We start from the raw sequence: 14,540 nt of genomic DNA, 5'->3' as shown, positions 1-14,540 counted from the left end.
AAGGAAGGCGGGGGTGAAGTCCAACACAATTTTATTGAACAAACAAGAACAACAATAAATAGATATGCATATATACATCTACGTAAAAATACTGTGTAAGGACACATAAATACTCAATATTTACATATATAAACACCCCCAGGTACATATATACACACTTTCACTCAAGGGTACCCAGCAGGTACGCCAAGAAAGTCATTCCTAAACTCCCTCAGGAAAAAAGGGAGTGTAAGACAGCCTTGGCCACAGATACATCCTGCTCCGCATTGACATCAACGGCGTAATGCCTGACAAAGGTGTCTGCAGAGGACCATGTGGCCGCTTTACAAATGTTAACCAGGGGCACCCCCCTGAGGAGTGCCGAAGAGGATGCTTGGGACCGCGTGGAGTGGGCTCTGACATGAAGCGGGCAAGCCACCCCTGCCAGGGAATAGGCCTTGCTAATGGCCGTCACAATCCACCTAGACAGGGTCTGTGAGGAAGCCCTGTTACCCTTGTCCTTGGCCCCAAAACATACAAACAGGTGAGGACAGGAGCGGAATTCCTTCGTCCTATCCAGGTAATAGGCTAGGGCCCTCTTCAAGTCTAGGGAATGAAGGGCCTTTTCCCCCTTAGAGGAGGGTTGAGGAAAGAATGCAGGCAGTGAGATATCCTGCGAGAGGTGGAAGGCGGACACCACCTTGGGCAGGAACCCAAGGCAGGGACGCAGGACCACCTTGTTGGAATGAAACACAAGAAAGGGAGGGTCAGACCGCAGTGCAGACAGCTCACTGACCCTTCTGGCCGATGTGACGGCCACCAAGAATGCTACCTTGTAGGATAGCACATCCAAGGGGCATGTAGCCATAGGTTCAAATGGAGGCAACATGAGACGTGAGAGCACCAAGGACAGCGACCACTGAGGCACTGGCGCCGACACAGGTGGGTAAAGATTGTACATGCCCTTAAGGAACTGGCGGGAATGTGGGTGAGAAAACACCGTAGCACCCTCAACTCGGGCGTGAGCAGCTGATATCGCCGCCAAGTGTACCTTGAGGGAGGACACCTTCAAGCCCAGGCCACGCAAGTGGCACAAATACTCGAACACAACCCCCAAGGGACTGGTGTCAGGCACCACTCCTCTGGCAAGTGCCCAGAGCTCAAACCTGCGCCACTTGGCCGCATAAGCGCGCCTAGTGGATGGCCGACGAGCATTCAGGAGGACCCGCTGTACCTCGTCAGTAAAGCCTATCGGGGAGGAACGATCCGCCAAGCCGTTAGGTGCAGCTTCCTGGGATCGTGGTGGACTAGGCTCCCGTTTAGGAGAAGGTCTTGCCGAGGGGGCAGACTCACATATGTCCGTTGGGACATCCGCAGGAGCTTCGGGAACCAAACCTGCCGTGGCCAGAAGGGGGCCACCAGGATGCAGTCCGTCCCGTCCTCCTCTATCTTGCACAGGACCCTGGGAATCAAGGGGAACGGAGGAAACATGTAGTGCAAGCCCTGCGTCCACGTAAACTGGAAGGCATCCCCAATAGAGAGGGGGTCGCTCCCTGCCCTGGAACAGAACGTGTGGGCCTTGGTGGTCGCTGCAGTGGCGAACACGTCTATCACTGGATGACCCCACATCTGGAAGATCGGCCCAACGCACTCTACGTTCAGTTCCCACTCGTGGTCCAGCAAAGGGACCCTGCTGAGGGCATCTGCCCGGGCATTGTCTGACCCAGCTACGTGTATAGCACGGAGCGACACGCTGTTCTTGATAGCCCACTGCCAAGTGAGTGTGGCTTCCCGGCACAGGGCCATGGACACTGTGCCCCCCTGCTGATTCACGTAGTACATGGCAGTCGTGTTGTCCGTCTGCACCAAGACCTGACGATTTCGCAGCAGTGCTGTAAGAGACACAAGTGCAAAACGAATGGCCCTTAGTTCAAGCACATTGATATGGAGGGTCTTTTCCCTGTCAGACCAGACATCTTGCACAGACACATCACCACAGTAAGCCCCCCATCCCAGCAGAGAGGCATCAGTGGTAACCGTGACGTCATGGTGCTGATACCCAAAGGGGGTCCCTCTAAACAAGTTGTCATCAGACAGCCACCAATCCAAGGAGGAGAGGATGACCCTCGGGATAGAGAATTTGAGGGATGGAGGGTGCAACAGAGCATCGTACCTCCGCACAAACCAGTTCTGGAGAGGGCGCATACGCAGCCTAGCGAAAGGCACCACAGAGGTGGCCGCTGCCATATGCCCCAGTAAGCACTGGATAGAGCGCACAGACTGGAATCGGTTCCTTTTAAACATGGACACTAGACCCCTTAGGGACCGAGCCCTCTCCAAGGGGAGCAGGGCCTTACCCTCCACAGAGTCTAACAGTGCACCAATGTAGGACACCTTGCAGTTGGGCACCAGCTTGGATTTCTCCAAGTTCACCAGGAGCCCCAGGCGTTGGCAAGTGCTAAGTACCAAGCCAATGTCCTGCACCAGCCCAGACTCCGATTCAGCCACGATGAGCCAGTCATCGAGGTACGGAAAGATGGTACAGCCTTCTTCCCGCAGGAAGGAAACCACAGGGGCCACACATTTAGTGAACACTCGTGGGGCAGTGGACAGGCCAAAGGGGAGCACCTTATACCGGAAAACCCTTTGCCGGTAAACAAAGCTCAGGTACTTCCTGTGCTCCTTCCTTATGCCCACGTGAAAGTATGCGTCTTTTAAGTCAAGAACCGCAAACCAATCTCCCTGTTTCAGCAAGGCGATCACAGCCGCCAACGTAACCATCTTGAACTTGGTCACCTTGAGGAAGGCATTAAGGCCCCTCAGATCTAAAATGGGACGTAAGCCCCCATCCTTCTTAGGGACCAGGAAGAACCTAGAGAAGAAACCCTTTACAGAGTCCTCATAGGGCAATTCTTCCACAGCACCCTTGGCCAAGAGCGACACGATTTCCGCATCCAGCTCGGCCATAGTGTTATTGACAGCTGTCAGGGGTGAACTGCATCTGGGCAGCTCAACAAACTCCAGCCCGTACCCCAGTTCAACAATAGTTAAGACCCATGAGTCAGATGTTATTGACTCCCACTCAGAGAGGAGTGGACTAAGTCTGTCCGAAAAGTTCGGGGATACGGCTGGCGTGACCCGTCAGTACTGCCTCCCGGCGCCCTGCTGATCTTTCTGCTGGGCCGGTTGTTGTGACGGGCGAAGCTTGAAGGGCCGACGCCTCCTCTGCTGTTGTGCGGGAGGGTATGGCCGCTGCTGGTAGGCAGGATACGGTTGGTAGCCCGGCCGCTGATGTTGGTATCTGCCCTGGTAGTGGTAAGGGCCGGACCGGGGAGCGTACCGTGGTCTGGAGGAGGGCTTGTCTCCTGGAGCCAGACCCAAGGACCGCGCCGTCTGCCTGTCCTCTTTTTTCTTTTTCAGGGTCTCGTCGGTCGATTTGGAGAACAGCGAGTCCCCTTCAAAGGGCATGCTCTCCACCCTGGAACGCACCTCCTGGGACAGGGCCGTAGACCGCAACCAGGAGTGGCGCCTGAGGACCACCGCCGAAGCCATCCCCCGAGCAGCAGTGTCAGCAGCGTGGCTCCCGGCATTCATCTGCTGCTTAGACAGCCGGACAGCCTCTGTTTGCAGCAGGGACACCACAGCCTTCTGCTCCGGTGGAAGGTCCCGGGTATAGGATGCCAACTTCTCCCAGAGGTACAGCTGGTACCCTGCCATGATGGTCTGGTAGTTGGCAATCCTCAGACCCAGCGAAGCGACGATGTATTGGCGCCTGCCCATGGCATCCAGCTTCTTGCCCTCTTTATCGGCAGGCACCGAGGAGTGACCCGACCGTCGGGGGTTGAATTCCTCCGTGACCAAGGAGGAAGGTGGAGGGTGTTTCACCAGTGCCGGCCAGGTACCCTGCTTGATTTTGTAGAGCTGCTCAATCCTCTTGGATGTTGGAGGCTGATCACAGGGCACCTGCCATACCTTCTCCACGATTTCCTCAATACCCTCAAGCATGGGGAAGCCAACGTACGCCGGATTATCCCCGTAAATACGTTTGAGGAGCTTGTCCTTGGTCTTCGGGGCTGCTGAAGAGATGTCCATCTCGAGAGCCTTGGCCATCCTTGCCATCTGGTCGGCGTAGATACGGAGGTCCTCGAATGGCGAGTCCGCAGATGGCACTAGCTCCTCAGCTGGCGATGGTTCGGACCAGGACTCCGACTGGTAGCCGCCAAAGCTCTCCACATCCTCCTCATCGGAACCAAGCTGGGACTCCGGAACCTGGAGCGGAGGGGGAGCCCACGCCGACCTCGATGTCGAAGGCCTCGGTTCCGACACGGAGAAAGCCGCAGGTGCCCCCTCCCATTGGCAACGGTATGGCGAGGGGAGGTAGGAAGCCTGTCGATGCCGGGACGCAGCGGACCGGACCGATCGGACACTGTCCCCAGAACCATGCCGCTCACGACCGACCGGAGGTGGAGACGGACGGGCAGGCGATGGACGGCTCCGACGAGGAGACGGGCTCGGTTCCAGCCTCGGCGAACGAAGGGCAAGCGACGGTCGGCTCCGACGGTGCGGGCTCGGCTCCGGCCCCGACGAGAACTCTGCGGGCACCGTCTCGAAGGCCATCGGATCCGGCACCGGCACGGAGATGTCTTCCGGCTCCGGGGAGCCCAGATGAGGGGAAGGCGTGTGAGGAAGCACGATGACCTCCTCCTGAGGAGCGGGACGCGGCGACCGATGATGCTTGGTCTTCTTCTTCTTCTTCGCTGGTTCCGAAGAAGACCTCGGAACCGACGCGCTCCTCGCCTTCGAAGGGGACCTCGGCTTCGACCTCTTAGGCTTCATCGGAACCGATCCGGTCGTCGGTTCCGACCGGGGACTCGGTACCAGGATCCTCGGTTCCGAAGCTGGTCTCGGATCCGACCTGGTAGATGACGCGCTACGGGGCGGCCGCACCGGTCCCTGCGCTGGAGAGGCCGCTCTCGACGCCGAGGTACTCGGGGGACGCGGTTTCGACCCCGACCTCGCGGAGGCCACTGAGCCAGCTCTCGAATGCCGTTCGGCAGAGGGGCTTGGGCCGGCCTTGGAAGAGGGCAAGGGAGCGCCTCCGGACATGACCTTCTGCCACAGGGAGGAGTTTAGTCGGGCCTTGCGCTCCTGCCGGGCCTTGCTGGTGAAGCCCTGGCAAATCTTACAGGCCGTCACATTATGGGTCTCTCCCAAACAGAACAGGCACAGTTCATGGCCATCGGTCTTGGCCATTTTTGTGTGGCATTGCAGGCAATGCTTGAAGAGAGCCTTAGAGGCCATCTTCAGGGGCACGCGAAAGGAAGGTCAAAACAGTCCGAGTCAAATTACCGAGTCCACAACAAAGTCCAAAACGAGATCCGAAGAATAGTCGAGGTCACGAAGTCCGAAGTCAAAAGCCAAGCAATCAGTCAGAATAAGCACGAAGCACAAAAGCACAGAGCAACGAAGCTCACGTTCTCTCCAAGCGGCGGCAAGAAGAGAACTGAGGGAAGGGGCCGTTGGTCGCTGGAGGATCACGTGACCGTTTGGGCGGGAAAACGGTCGCTGAGGCGCGCGACAAACGGCCCCTTCGGAGCCATGGAAGCTCTAGAAAATTCTCCGGCGGCTGGCCTGCGCCTGCGCAGTCCCCATGTGTGGAGGCACAGAAGAACGAAGATGAACCACAAGTTTCAAGTTTCTCATATCCTTATCTTCTTAACATCTCTCAGGAACAGCTTACCAGAATGATGAAGAAGAGTCTTTTCTAGGCTCTAACTTTATTTACTGACATTTACTATTGCCAAACACAATACACTTACCTGAAATGTAGCTTCATCCCTAAATGATGGGAAATTTTCCACAACTAGCTGTAGTAATTTCTGAGCACTTTTTCCACTTTGTTTAACACATGTGAGAAAAGAGCCTCCAAATTTCTCCAGAAGAACCGTCCCGGTCTCATTAAGCACACGATGCCTTTCCTCAAGCAAAGGCATGGGGACATCGGTGTCTGAGCAGAATACATGCCTCACCTGCTCCAATGTCATTGTGGCATAATACGAAGCACTAGTAATGGGTATTCCTTCAGAAAGTAAAATTAAATTAAAAACACAAACATAATGCAACAATACATGAGAACATAACATAAGAAGAGGCCTGCTGCATCTGACCAATGGTCCCTATAGCCCAGCACCTGTTTCATACAACAGCCAACCAGCTGCCCTGGAAGATAAACCAGGCACAGAGGTAGGGTTGCCAGGTCCCTGTACCCTCCCAGCCAGAGGGGGAACTTGGCACTCACCTCATGCTGGCAGTGTGTTCCACTTCGCACATGCAAAAAGCATGCACATTCTGGCGCCTGCACAATGAAGTCACCCCTGGAAGTAACATCATCATGCCGGCCACAGGAGCACTCCCGCGCTCCAGACAGGGCTGATTCAGCCTGCTTGGGGCCCAAATCAGCCCCAAACAAAGTGCAGAAGTGCCCCCATGGCTGGCATAATGTCACTTCTAGGGGTTGACATCATCACACCCCTTGGGAGCAGGTATGCTGCGCATACTCCTGGAGTGTCTGCTGGTGGTGGGTGACCTCTGGGAGGCTTGTCACCTTCCACCAATCACTGGCGGATTGATGGGCAACGGTGCAAACCCCTGGGAGTTTGCCAGCCACTGGCGGGCACCTGGGAACCCTACAGAGAGACCAAGGCCCTCTCCTGCTGCTGCCTCCCAGCACTAGTATCCAGAGGTTTATTGCCTTTGGATCTGGAGGCTTCTTCAGTCACCACCGTTAGTAGCCATTGATGGGCCTCTCCTCCATCAATCTGTTTAACCGTCCTTTAAAGCTATCTATGCTTGTTGCCACCATTTCCTGCCCAAGCAGTGAATTCCACGTTTAATTACAGTATTTCATTTTGTCTGCTCTGAACCTATTTTCCAACAATTACATTGGATTCCCAAGTTCTAACATTATGAGAGAAGGGTGAAAAGCTCCTTCTATCCACTTGCTCTAGCCCATGCATAATTTTATAAGCCTCTATCATTTCTCCCCTTAGCTGTCTTTTTATCCAGACAGAGAAGTCCCAGATAGGAATGCCAGGTTCCCCAGGATTGAAACTGGGGCACAGAGGGTTGGGGATGGCATGTCAGGAGGATTTACTTTGTATTCTCTATTTGGAGCACTTTCTGATTGCACCAGAAATGACACCATTTCCGGTATGACATGGAAGCAACTGGTCCCATGCAGGGCTGATTTGATAAAAATCGGCCCCAAATGCTAAACTGGGAGCTGACTTTTATCAAATTGGCCCTATGCAGAACCTGTTGCTTCTGTGTCCCACTGGAAATGACTCCATTCCTGGCGCAATGAGGAAGCGCTCTAAAATGTGCTCCAGAACTCCTAGGCCCATTCCTGTGCCCACCCCTCGTCTGCCAGCCAGGGGAGAGGTGGTAGTGAGTGGAGACTCGGAGCGGAGGATCCCTGCCCCCGCCAGGGGAATGGGATCCCCAATCCCAGACTCTCCATCCTTTCCTCATAGGTAAAGTACTCCAACTTCCAATCTTGTTGCCCTCTTTTGTACTTCTTCCATCTCTGTAATACCCTTTTTGAGATATGGCAACAAGAATTGCACACAGTCTTCTACATGAGGCTGCACCATAGTTTTATACAAGAGCATTACAGCATTCACAATTTTATTTTCAATTCCTTTCGTATTAATTTCTAGCATACAGCTTGCTTTATTAATGCTGTCTCACATTGGGTTAACGTTTTTATTTCACTTTCCAGAACAACCAGTCATTTCAGCATATGTTTAAAATTAGGAATTTTGTTCTAATATTTTTATCACTATACACTTACCCATGTTGAAATTCATTTGCCACATGGTTGACCACTCACTCAATCTAGAGAGATCCTCCTGTAGCTCTTTATAATCTGTTTTGGTTTTTAACTACACTACTGCTCAGCCCCAATTCCAGATCATTTAAGAACAAATTAAATAGTACTAGCCCCAATACCAATCCTTTGGGGATGCTACTCTTCACAGCCTCCATTGTGAGAATTTATTCCTGCTCTCTGCTTGTTTCTTGTCATTTAACCAATTTTTAATCCATAAAAGGACTGTCCCCTTATCCCATTACAGCTAAGCTTGCTTAGGAGTCTTTAGTGAGGAACCTTGTCAGAAGCTGGGGCTGCTCTGTTGGACCCTTGAATCTGGGTACCCTCCAGTGTTCTTTGTACGAAAGTCTTTGTGGCCTCAGTGCTGCGAAAGGAAAGGATTAAACTCACCCTGCATGCTTTCTTGCCAACACTAGGCCTCTCCAGTCTAGGAGAGTCCAGGCATGTCCCCGTTGGCCTTCTGCTGATGCTCATCTTAAAGGAGTCACCAGAGCCCTACCCATCCCAGAAGTCCAAGGGAAATCCCTCAAGAGTGAGTATTACTGTGCAATTTTAGATGGGGGTGTGGCTTTATCCCTCACTGGGGAATCTCCCTGGTCATCTCCTGGGCCTGCTGGCAATAAGACCAACTATCAGGAGTGACTCCCCTTAATCCAGCCATGCAGCTTTACTGGCACTGTGGGCCTTTTGAACATTGTTGCTGTTCCAGGGCCGGCAAGCTTTTCCTTAGGGCACAACCACGTCACTGTATCTTCTGGCCTCGGTAAGTACAGGAGTGGGCTCCCCAACCCCAGACAAGCCTTTTGGAAGTCCAAATAGATAACATCAATTGGATTATCCTTATTCACATAGAAGCTTGTTAATATTCTCAAAGAACTCCAAAAGGTTGGTGAGGCAGGACTTTCCTTTGCAGAAGCCATGTTGATGTCCCCTCAGCAGGCTTTGTTTTTCTATGAGCTTAATAATTTTTTCTTTATCAATAGTTTCTAGTAATTTTCCTGGGACAGATTAACTGACCTGAGATTTCCTGGATGCCTCCTGGATCCCTTTATATAATTGGTGTAACGTTTGCTAATTTCCACTCCTCCAAGGTTTTGTGACAAGTTAAATATATTGATTAGAAGTCAAAAATTTCACATTCAAACACTTTAAGAACTAGGGTTGCCAGGTCCAGGTTGGAAAATTCCTGGAGATTTTAGGGGTGGAGCCTGGATAGAGTGGAGTTTGGGAACGGGAGGGGCCTCAATGGGGTATAATGCCATACAGTCTACCCTCCAAAGCAGCCATTTTCTCCAGGGGGAACTGATCTCTGTGGCCTGGAGATCAGCTGTAATTCTGGGAAATCTCCAGCTGCCACCTGGAGGCTGGCAACCATATTAAGAACCCTCAGGTGTATGTCATCAGGACCAAGACACTTGTTCATTTTCAATTTCCTTAGTAGTTCTGAACTTCTCCTCTAGTCATCTCAATTTGACTAAATTCTTTAAAATCCTTCCTGAAACAGCAGCTCTGCTGTGGGTAACGACCAAACGACCTGCCAACACAAATGCTGCTTATATTTTACCTTTGGTGGGAGGTGTTAGTAGGAGCTTGCATCTCCCAGAAGCGGGGATACTACAAGCCATATCCCTCCTTGCCAAGCCTCTTCCACACTTTCTCTGAGCCCCCTAACCCCTCCCCCCGACTCTATGCCTTACCCACTCTGCCTCCTATTATTCATAATTGCTAAATGGAATTCTACATGCCCAGACTTTATACTGAACATCAGATATCAGGAAGAAACAATAGGAATGCTGCTGCCCTCATGTGTAAGGACAATTTTCTGGCAAGGCAAAAGAACTCCCAAGTACTTTGCACTCACATAATATCTCATTTAAACTGTGCAAAGCAGCTATGCAAACAAGGAGAAATCCAATACAGGTCTATGCAATGGGGCTTACTCCCAAGAAGGTGATTGTTGGTCAATGAGCCAGAGACTTTGGGTGGGTGTTGCACTGGTACACTAAGCGTGCTTAGGAGCTTTGCACAGGTAACAAACAGTCCAGAAGGTAGCTGTGCAAATGAAGGTCTACTATGTGAATTCTTTTGTCTTGCCAGCATCTGGTATAAAACAGACATAAAATCTTCAATAAGAATTTGGCTTGCTGCTGTCAGAAACAGAGCACTGGATCACAAAGAGACAAGCAACCTGCCCGGGGCTACAAACTGAGTAACAAGGCAAAAGTGAAGACTGCATCCCAAACTCTAACCTCCCCACCAGCAATACATTTTCAAGGAATTTGATCTCCACCCCTCAATGCTCTTTTCTGGTCACAATTGCCAAAATTAATATCCCTCTCAGACCACACCCAAATCAATTCCCTTTTATTATTTTACCTTTGATCTGCAAAAAGAAAAAAAACACATTCCCTTATTACCCCACTCATTCTCCTTTTATGTCCAGAACTCTCTTTAAGTGCAGTCCAGTCTTGTGTTCCCGGGTTTTAGCTTAAAGAAAAATGATCCAGAGATACCACATTATTTAAGAATGTGGCACAACGTATGCCACGGAAAGCTGCTGCCACAGGGGCCATTCAGTTAGCTCAGCTGCCTCCAGACTTTTGTTTCCACTGGAGGGGCCTGCTGACAGCACCCCCTTTTTGTTATCCTTTGCCAGTACACTGGCCCCAGAGCATTGGCATGGCACTGCATACTATACATTATTATATTTATGGCAGAATCTAAACCTAATCTGGATGATGAGTGATGCTAAGAACCCCAATACATGTAGTAACTTCCATTATTATTAGGTTCACCACAGACTGTGTTCTAGGCTTTTGGATTTACTTTGTAACTGGCATGGTGGTAAACAACTTGAATGATGCTAACCTAGCAAAATATTGTCTTGAATTCTGAACTGAGCTTCTCAGTTCCTCCCTAAATTATTTTCCTACTGGCTTTTATTTAATTTTGAAAATTAGGAACTAACCTTCGTCAAGTGCTCGGTTGACAGCAGCACAGAGAGACCAGTAACCACTGTACATTTTGCCTTTATACTTCACCAGGCATTTATGGTCTTCATGCTCTGACCAAAACGAAAAATTGAGTGCATCTACAAGGAAAACCCAGTTCACTGCATCTTCACTCACAACTTGAGGATTCAGCTCATGAGAAGACTTCCATCCAGCTACACTGAAATCTTTCTCCAAGACTTTATCAAACAACATCTCAGCAACTTTCCGCACACCATCTTCTTCCACGTATACATCTTGGCTGTTTTCCATTATAAATTTGGCAGAATCTTTAGGATTAAGGAATGCTTCCATGTTCATCCTTTGTTTCTGAGTAAAGAAACAAGTCTTTACTAGAGATGTAAAGACTAGAGCTGGGGGGGGGGTTCTAATGGAAAAACTGGAAATTTGGGGGAACACTGAAAACCTATGTTTCTTTTCTTTTTGAAATACTTAAATGCTTTCTAACATTGGGTTTTAATCATTCAAAGTGTGTAATACAGATTTTTGTAAGATCATCTATAGCAGGGGTGGGCAAATGGCGGCCCGCGGGCCACATGCGACCCGCTACAGAGTTTTTTGTGGCCCGCCAAGACAGTCAGAAAAATCCGCCTTGAACTGAGATATAGATGATATGAAATTAGCACAATAAATAAATTGAATAAAACTACCACTATTTTATTTAATTTATATTTATTGATTTTTATGATACAATTTATATCTTTTCTGAAATGCAAAGTTAACTAATGAATGCAATCATTTTAAAAGGTGCGGCCCTCCGCTAACCTCCGCTCCCACTAAGTGGCCCCCGAGCCAAAACAATTGTCCACCCCTGATCTATAGCAATAAAAAATGATAACTGATGCTATTGATGAGTTCAGTGTTTTCAATGTTATGAAATTTTACTCTGTATCCAAATATGCTGGCAGCCCCATTGTAACTATGAGATGGTTTCTCTCCACATAATATGCTTTATTGTTTAAATAATTTTTTTTCAATTTTCAATTTCCCCCCCCCTTTCCTCTAAGGGTCAAGCCATACAAGACAAAATACACTCGAATTACACTAAAATACACTCGAATTACAAAATGCACTCAACTTGCCTGTGTAATTCGAGTGTATTTTGTCTCGTGTGGTGAGACCCTTAGACAGCAAAAACTGGTACATTTGTCAAGGTATCATTAAGGTGCCGCAGTTTGTAACTTTCTCTCTCTAGGACTGGGTATATTCACAATTTCATTTATATAAATGACTTCTTTATCTCTAAATTCTACAAAAATGCCTAACAGAGCAATTTTAAATTAAAATTGATGCATTTTATGTTTTTAAAGGGGGGAGGGAATAAGTTAAGGCTTGACAGGAAAGTAAGTATTTCATAGATTTCAAATTTTCTCCCAAATTTCTGCTTTTTCCAAAAACATTCAGAAAATTCCCCCCCCCCCCATGGTTTCAAAATGTCTGTAAGTTTATATTTCTAGTCTTCTTTATGAATAGGATGACCGCTAAGTATCACATCATCCCAGAAATTATAAAACTGACACAATAAATCAAAGTATCCTAGTCTGTCATTACAGATCTTATAGTCCAATCCAGTACACTATTACGCAGAAACAAATGCCAGCCAGTTGAAATAGACTTACTCACGAGTAAGTGTGAGTTGCAGCCTTAATGGGTTAAGGCTGATAAGCGTTTATTAACAGTGACCTTTTGTTAGTTTTCTAAATGAGTGAACCCTCAGCTTGCAGATCTATGTACTGATCACAACTGTTTTTGCAAATCACAAGTAAGGGAAAAAGCCCTCCCAGGGCCTATATGTGGTATATAAAAGTATCTTATAAAAGTGCAGCTAGAAAGGGAGGAAATTAGCCATACTCTCAGACAACGCACAGGGAAAGTAATTACAATGATCAAAACAAAATCAGCACATCCAAGTTCTTCATTCCACGACTGGCACCATGTGAAGCCTTTCACGCTTAAAAAGCTGTCTCTGACCATATACTTTGCACATCAAATTACTGAATGATAAACCACACAGTGATGCATGAAGCCTGATTTGTCTAATGGGTGGAAACTGGAATTTATAATTGGAATTGTGGCTCTCAAAACCAAGTCCTAGCAGTTCTCTCCAAGTCAAGCAAATAACTGCCTGAGCCTCTAAAAAGACACACCAGAGAACGTGTAACATTATTTTTCAGCTCAGTATATACCAAAGCAGGCCTCAGAACTGCAAACATTCATAACAATGGGTTGTAACGGTCCAGGTTAGCAAAAAGCTTTAAAAAGAAAATAGGTATCTGCACAAAAATATAGTATGGACAAACAATTAGAAACATGTGTTCTTGATAAAGGTGCAGTTGCTTAGACAGGTGTAAGCCCTCCTCCCTGGATGGTCTTGACTGACAGTGTTGGTGTTCAAAGCTCCCACTTTCTGGAGACTCTGCCTTTCCCACTGATCTCTCTTAGAGAGTGAATGCTACCTAAACAGCTTTACCTTAATCATGCTTACAAAGATCTGAACCACTTGACCCTTGCCTTGTGTGAGCTCACTATGAGAAACATGAAGAACCTCCATCATCAGTTATGGCACTCATTTCTGTATTTGTTAACAGATGCTGCTTTGGAAAGAGATGAAAAAGGATCTCCACAGTGCAATCCTATGGAGAGTTACTCCAGTCTAATACCATTAAAGTCAATGAACTTATACTGGAGAAACTTTCCATAGGATTTCACTGCCAGTCACACTAGGATCTATCTCCACTTCATGCTTTCACAGCCATGATTCTGGGATTGGATGACACCTTTATGACAGAGAAGCATAAAAGCAGAGATTAGATAGCAGGCAAAAGTACTTCTTTTGGTAGTTTCTGTTCCCTATTTGATAAAGATAGTTTGTCTCTCTAAAGCTTATACCCTGGAAATATTGTTGCTGCTGTACAATGTTACTGGATTCGAATTTCACTTTTGCTAGTTACACAACAGGATCCATAGGATCTTATTTGTAAATAGTTGCATAGAGATGTAATTTCGAACAAATGGCAGTCAGGAGTATAAAGCAGTGAGTGTGTTTGCTTGCCGAAGTCCAATGCCAAGTTCTAGGGGTATGTTAAAAATTCACGCAGAACTACTCAAGAAGAAGAGTCCACGCTATAGGGCAGCACATGCCATTGCAACATTTAATGCTGCACTGATTCTCCTCTAATCTAGCAGTGGTGGTTTAAAAAAAAATCAATCCACGTTTGGCCCAGGGACAGCTCACATGAAGCCAAAGCTCCCTTGCTTCATCCACCCAAGGCCTGCTTACCAATTTTCTCCTAAACCTCGCGAAAGTGAGTGCGCGAGTCTATTTTCTAGTATCTCTTGCCACGCCTTACCTCCTCAAGCACCGATTATACAGCTTCTACAAACCCTCTCACTTCCCTTCGTCGCTGTCGGGCCCGAGTACAGAAAACGCGACAAACCTGTGAAGCGAGTCTCTTCCCTTTCAACCTTCGTCTAACTAGCCCGTCTTCGTTCCCCAATCAGGATTAGCCATATTTGCATAAGGGACTGCGTGACTCGGAAGACGAACGTTAACTGGATGTTGCTGAGTCGAGGCGCCCTGCCGTCGAAACACTGCACGTTTCTATTTTCTTGCGCTTTCTAAGCAAACGCTTCTAAACCGAAAGGATTATCATTAATAT

At 48.4% G+C, this 14,540-nt stretch overlaps 1 protein-coding gene across 3 annotated transcripts in view; it reads right to left on the bottom strand.

Moving 5' to 3' along the window:
- Positions 1 to 14,354, bottom strand: part of QNG1 (Q-nucleotide N-glycosylase 1) — a 32,788-nt gene extending 18,434 nt beyond the window's left edge. For 2 of the 3 annotated variants that reach the window (XM_054987458.1, XM_054987460.1), the window contains exons 1-3: positions 14,232 to 14,354; positions 10,839 to 11,190; positions 5,799 to 6,058 (exon numbers count right to left, since the gene is read on the bottom strand). In XM_054987458.1, coding sequence (XP_054843433.1) covers positions 5,799 to 6,058; positions 10,839 to 11,181 — 603 coding nt within the window. In that variant the 5' untranslated portion in view covers positions 11,182 to 11,190; positions 14,232 to 14,354. Of the gene's footprint in view, positions 1 to 5,798; positions 6,059 to 10,838; positions 12,383 to 14,231 lie in introns of those variants that run through there. The other variant, XM_054987459.1, reaches the window with a different exon arrangement.
- Between the last annotated feature and the right edge of the window lie 186 nt (positions 14,355 to 14,540).

Source organism: Eublepharis macularius, chromosome 8, assembly GCF_028583425.1.
Source record: "Eublepharis macularius isolate TG4126 chromosome 8, MPM_Emac_v1.0, whole genome shotgun sequence".
Classification (NCBI taxonomy): domain Eukaryota; kingdom Metazoa; phylum Chordata; class Lepidosauria; order Squamata; family Eublepharidae; genus Eublepharis; species Eublepharis macularius.
This window is presented reverse-complemented; position numbering and strand designations above follow the sequence as displayed.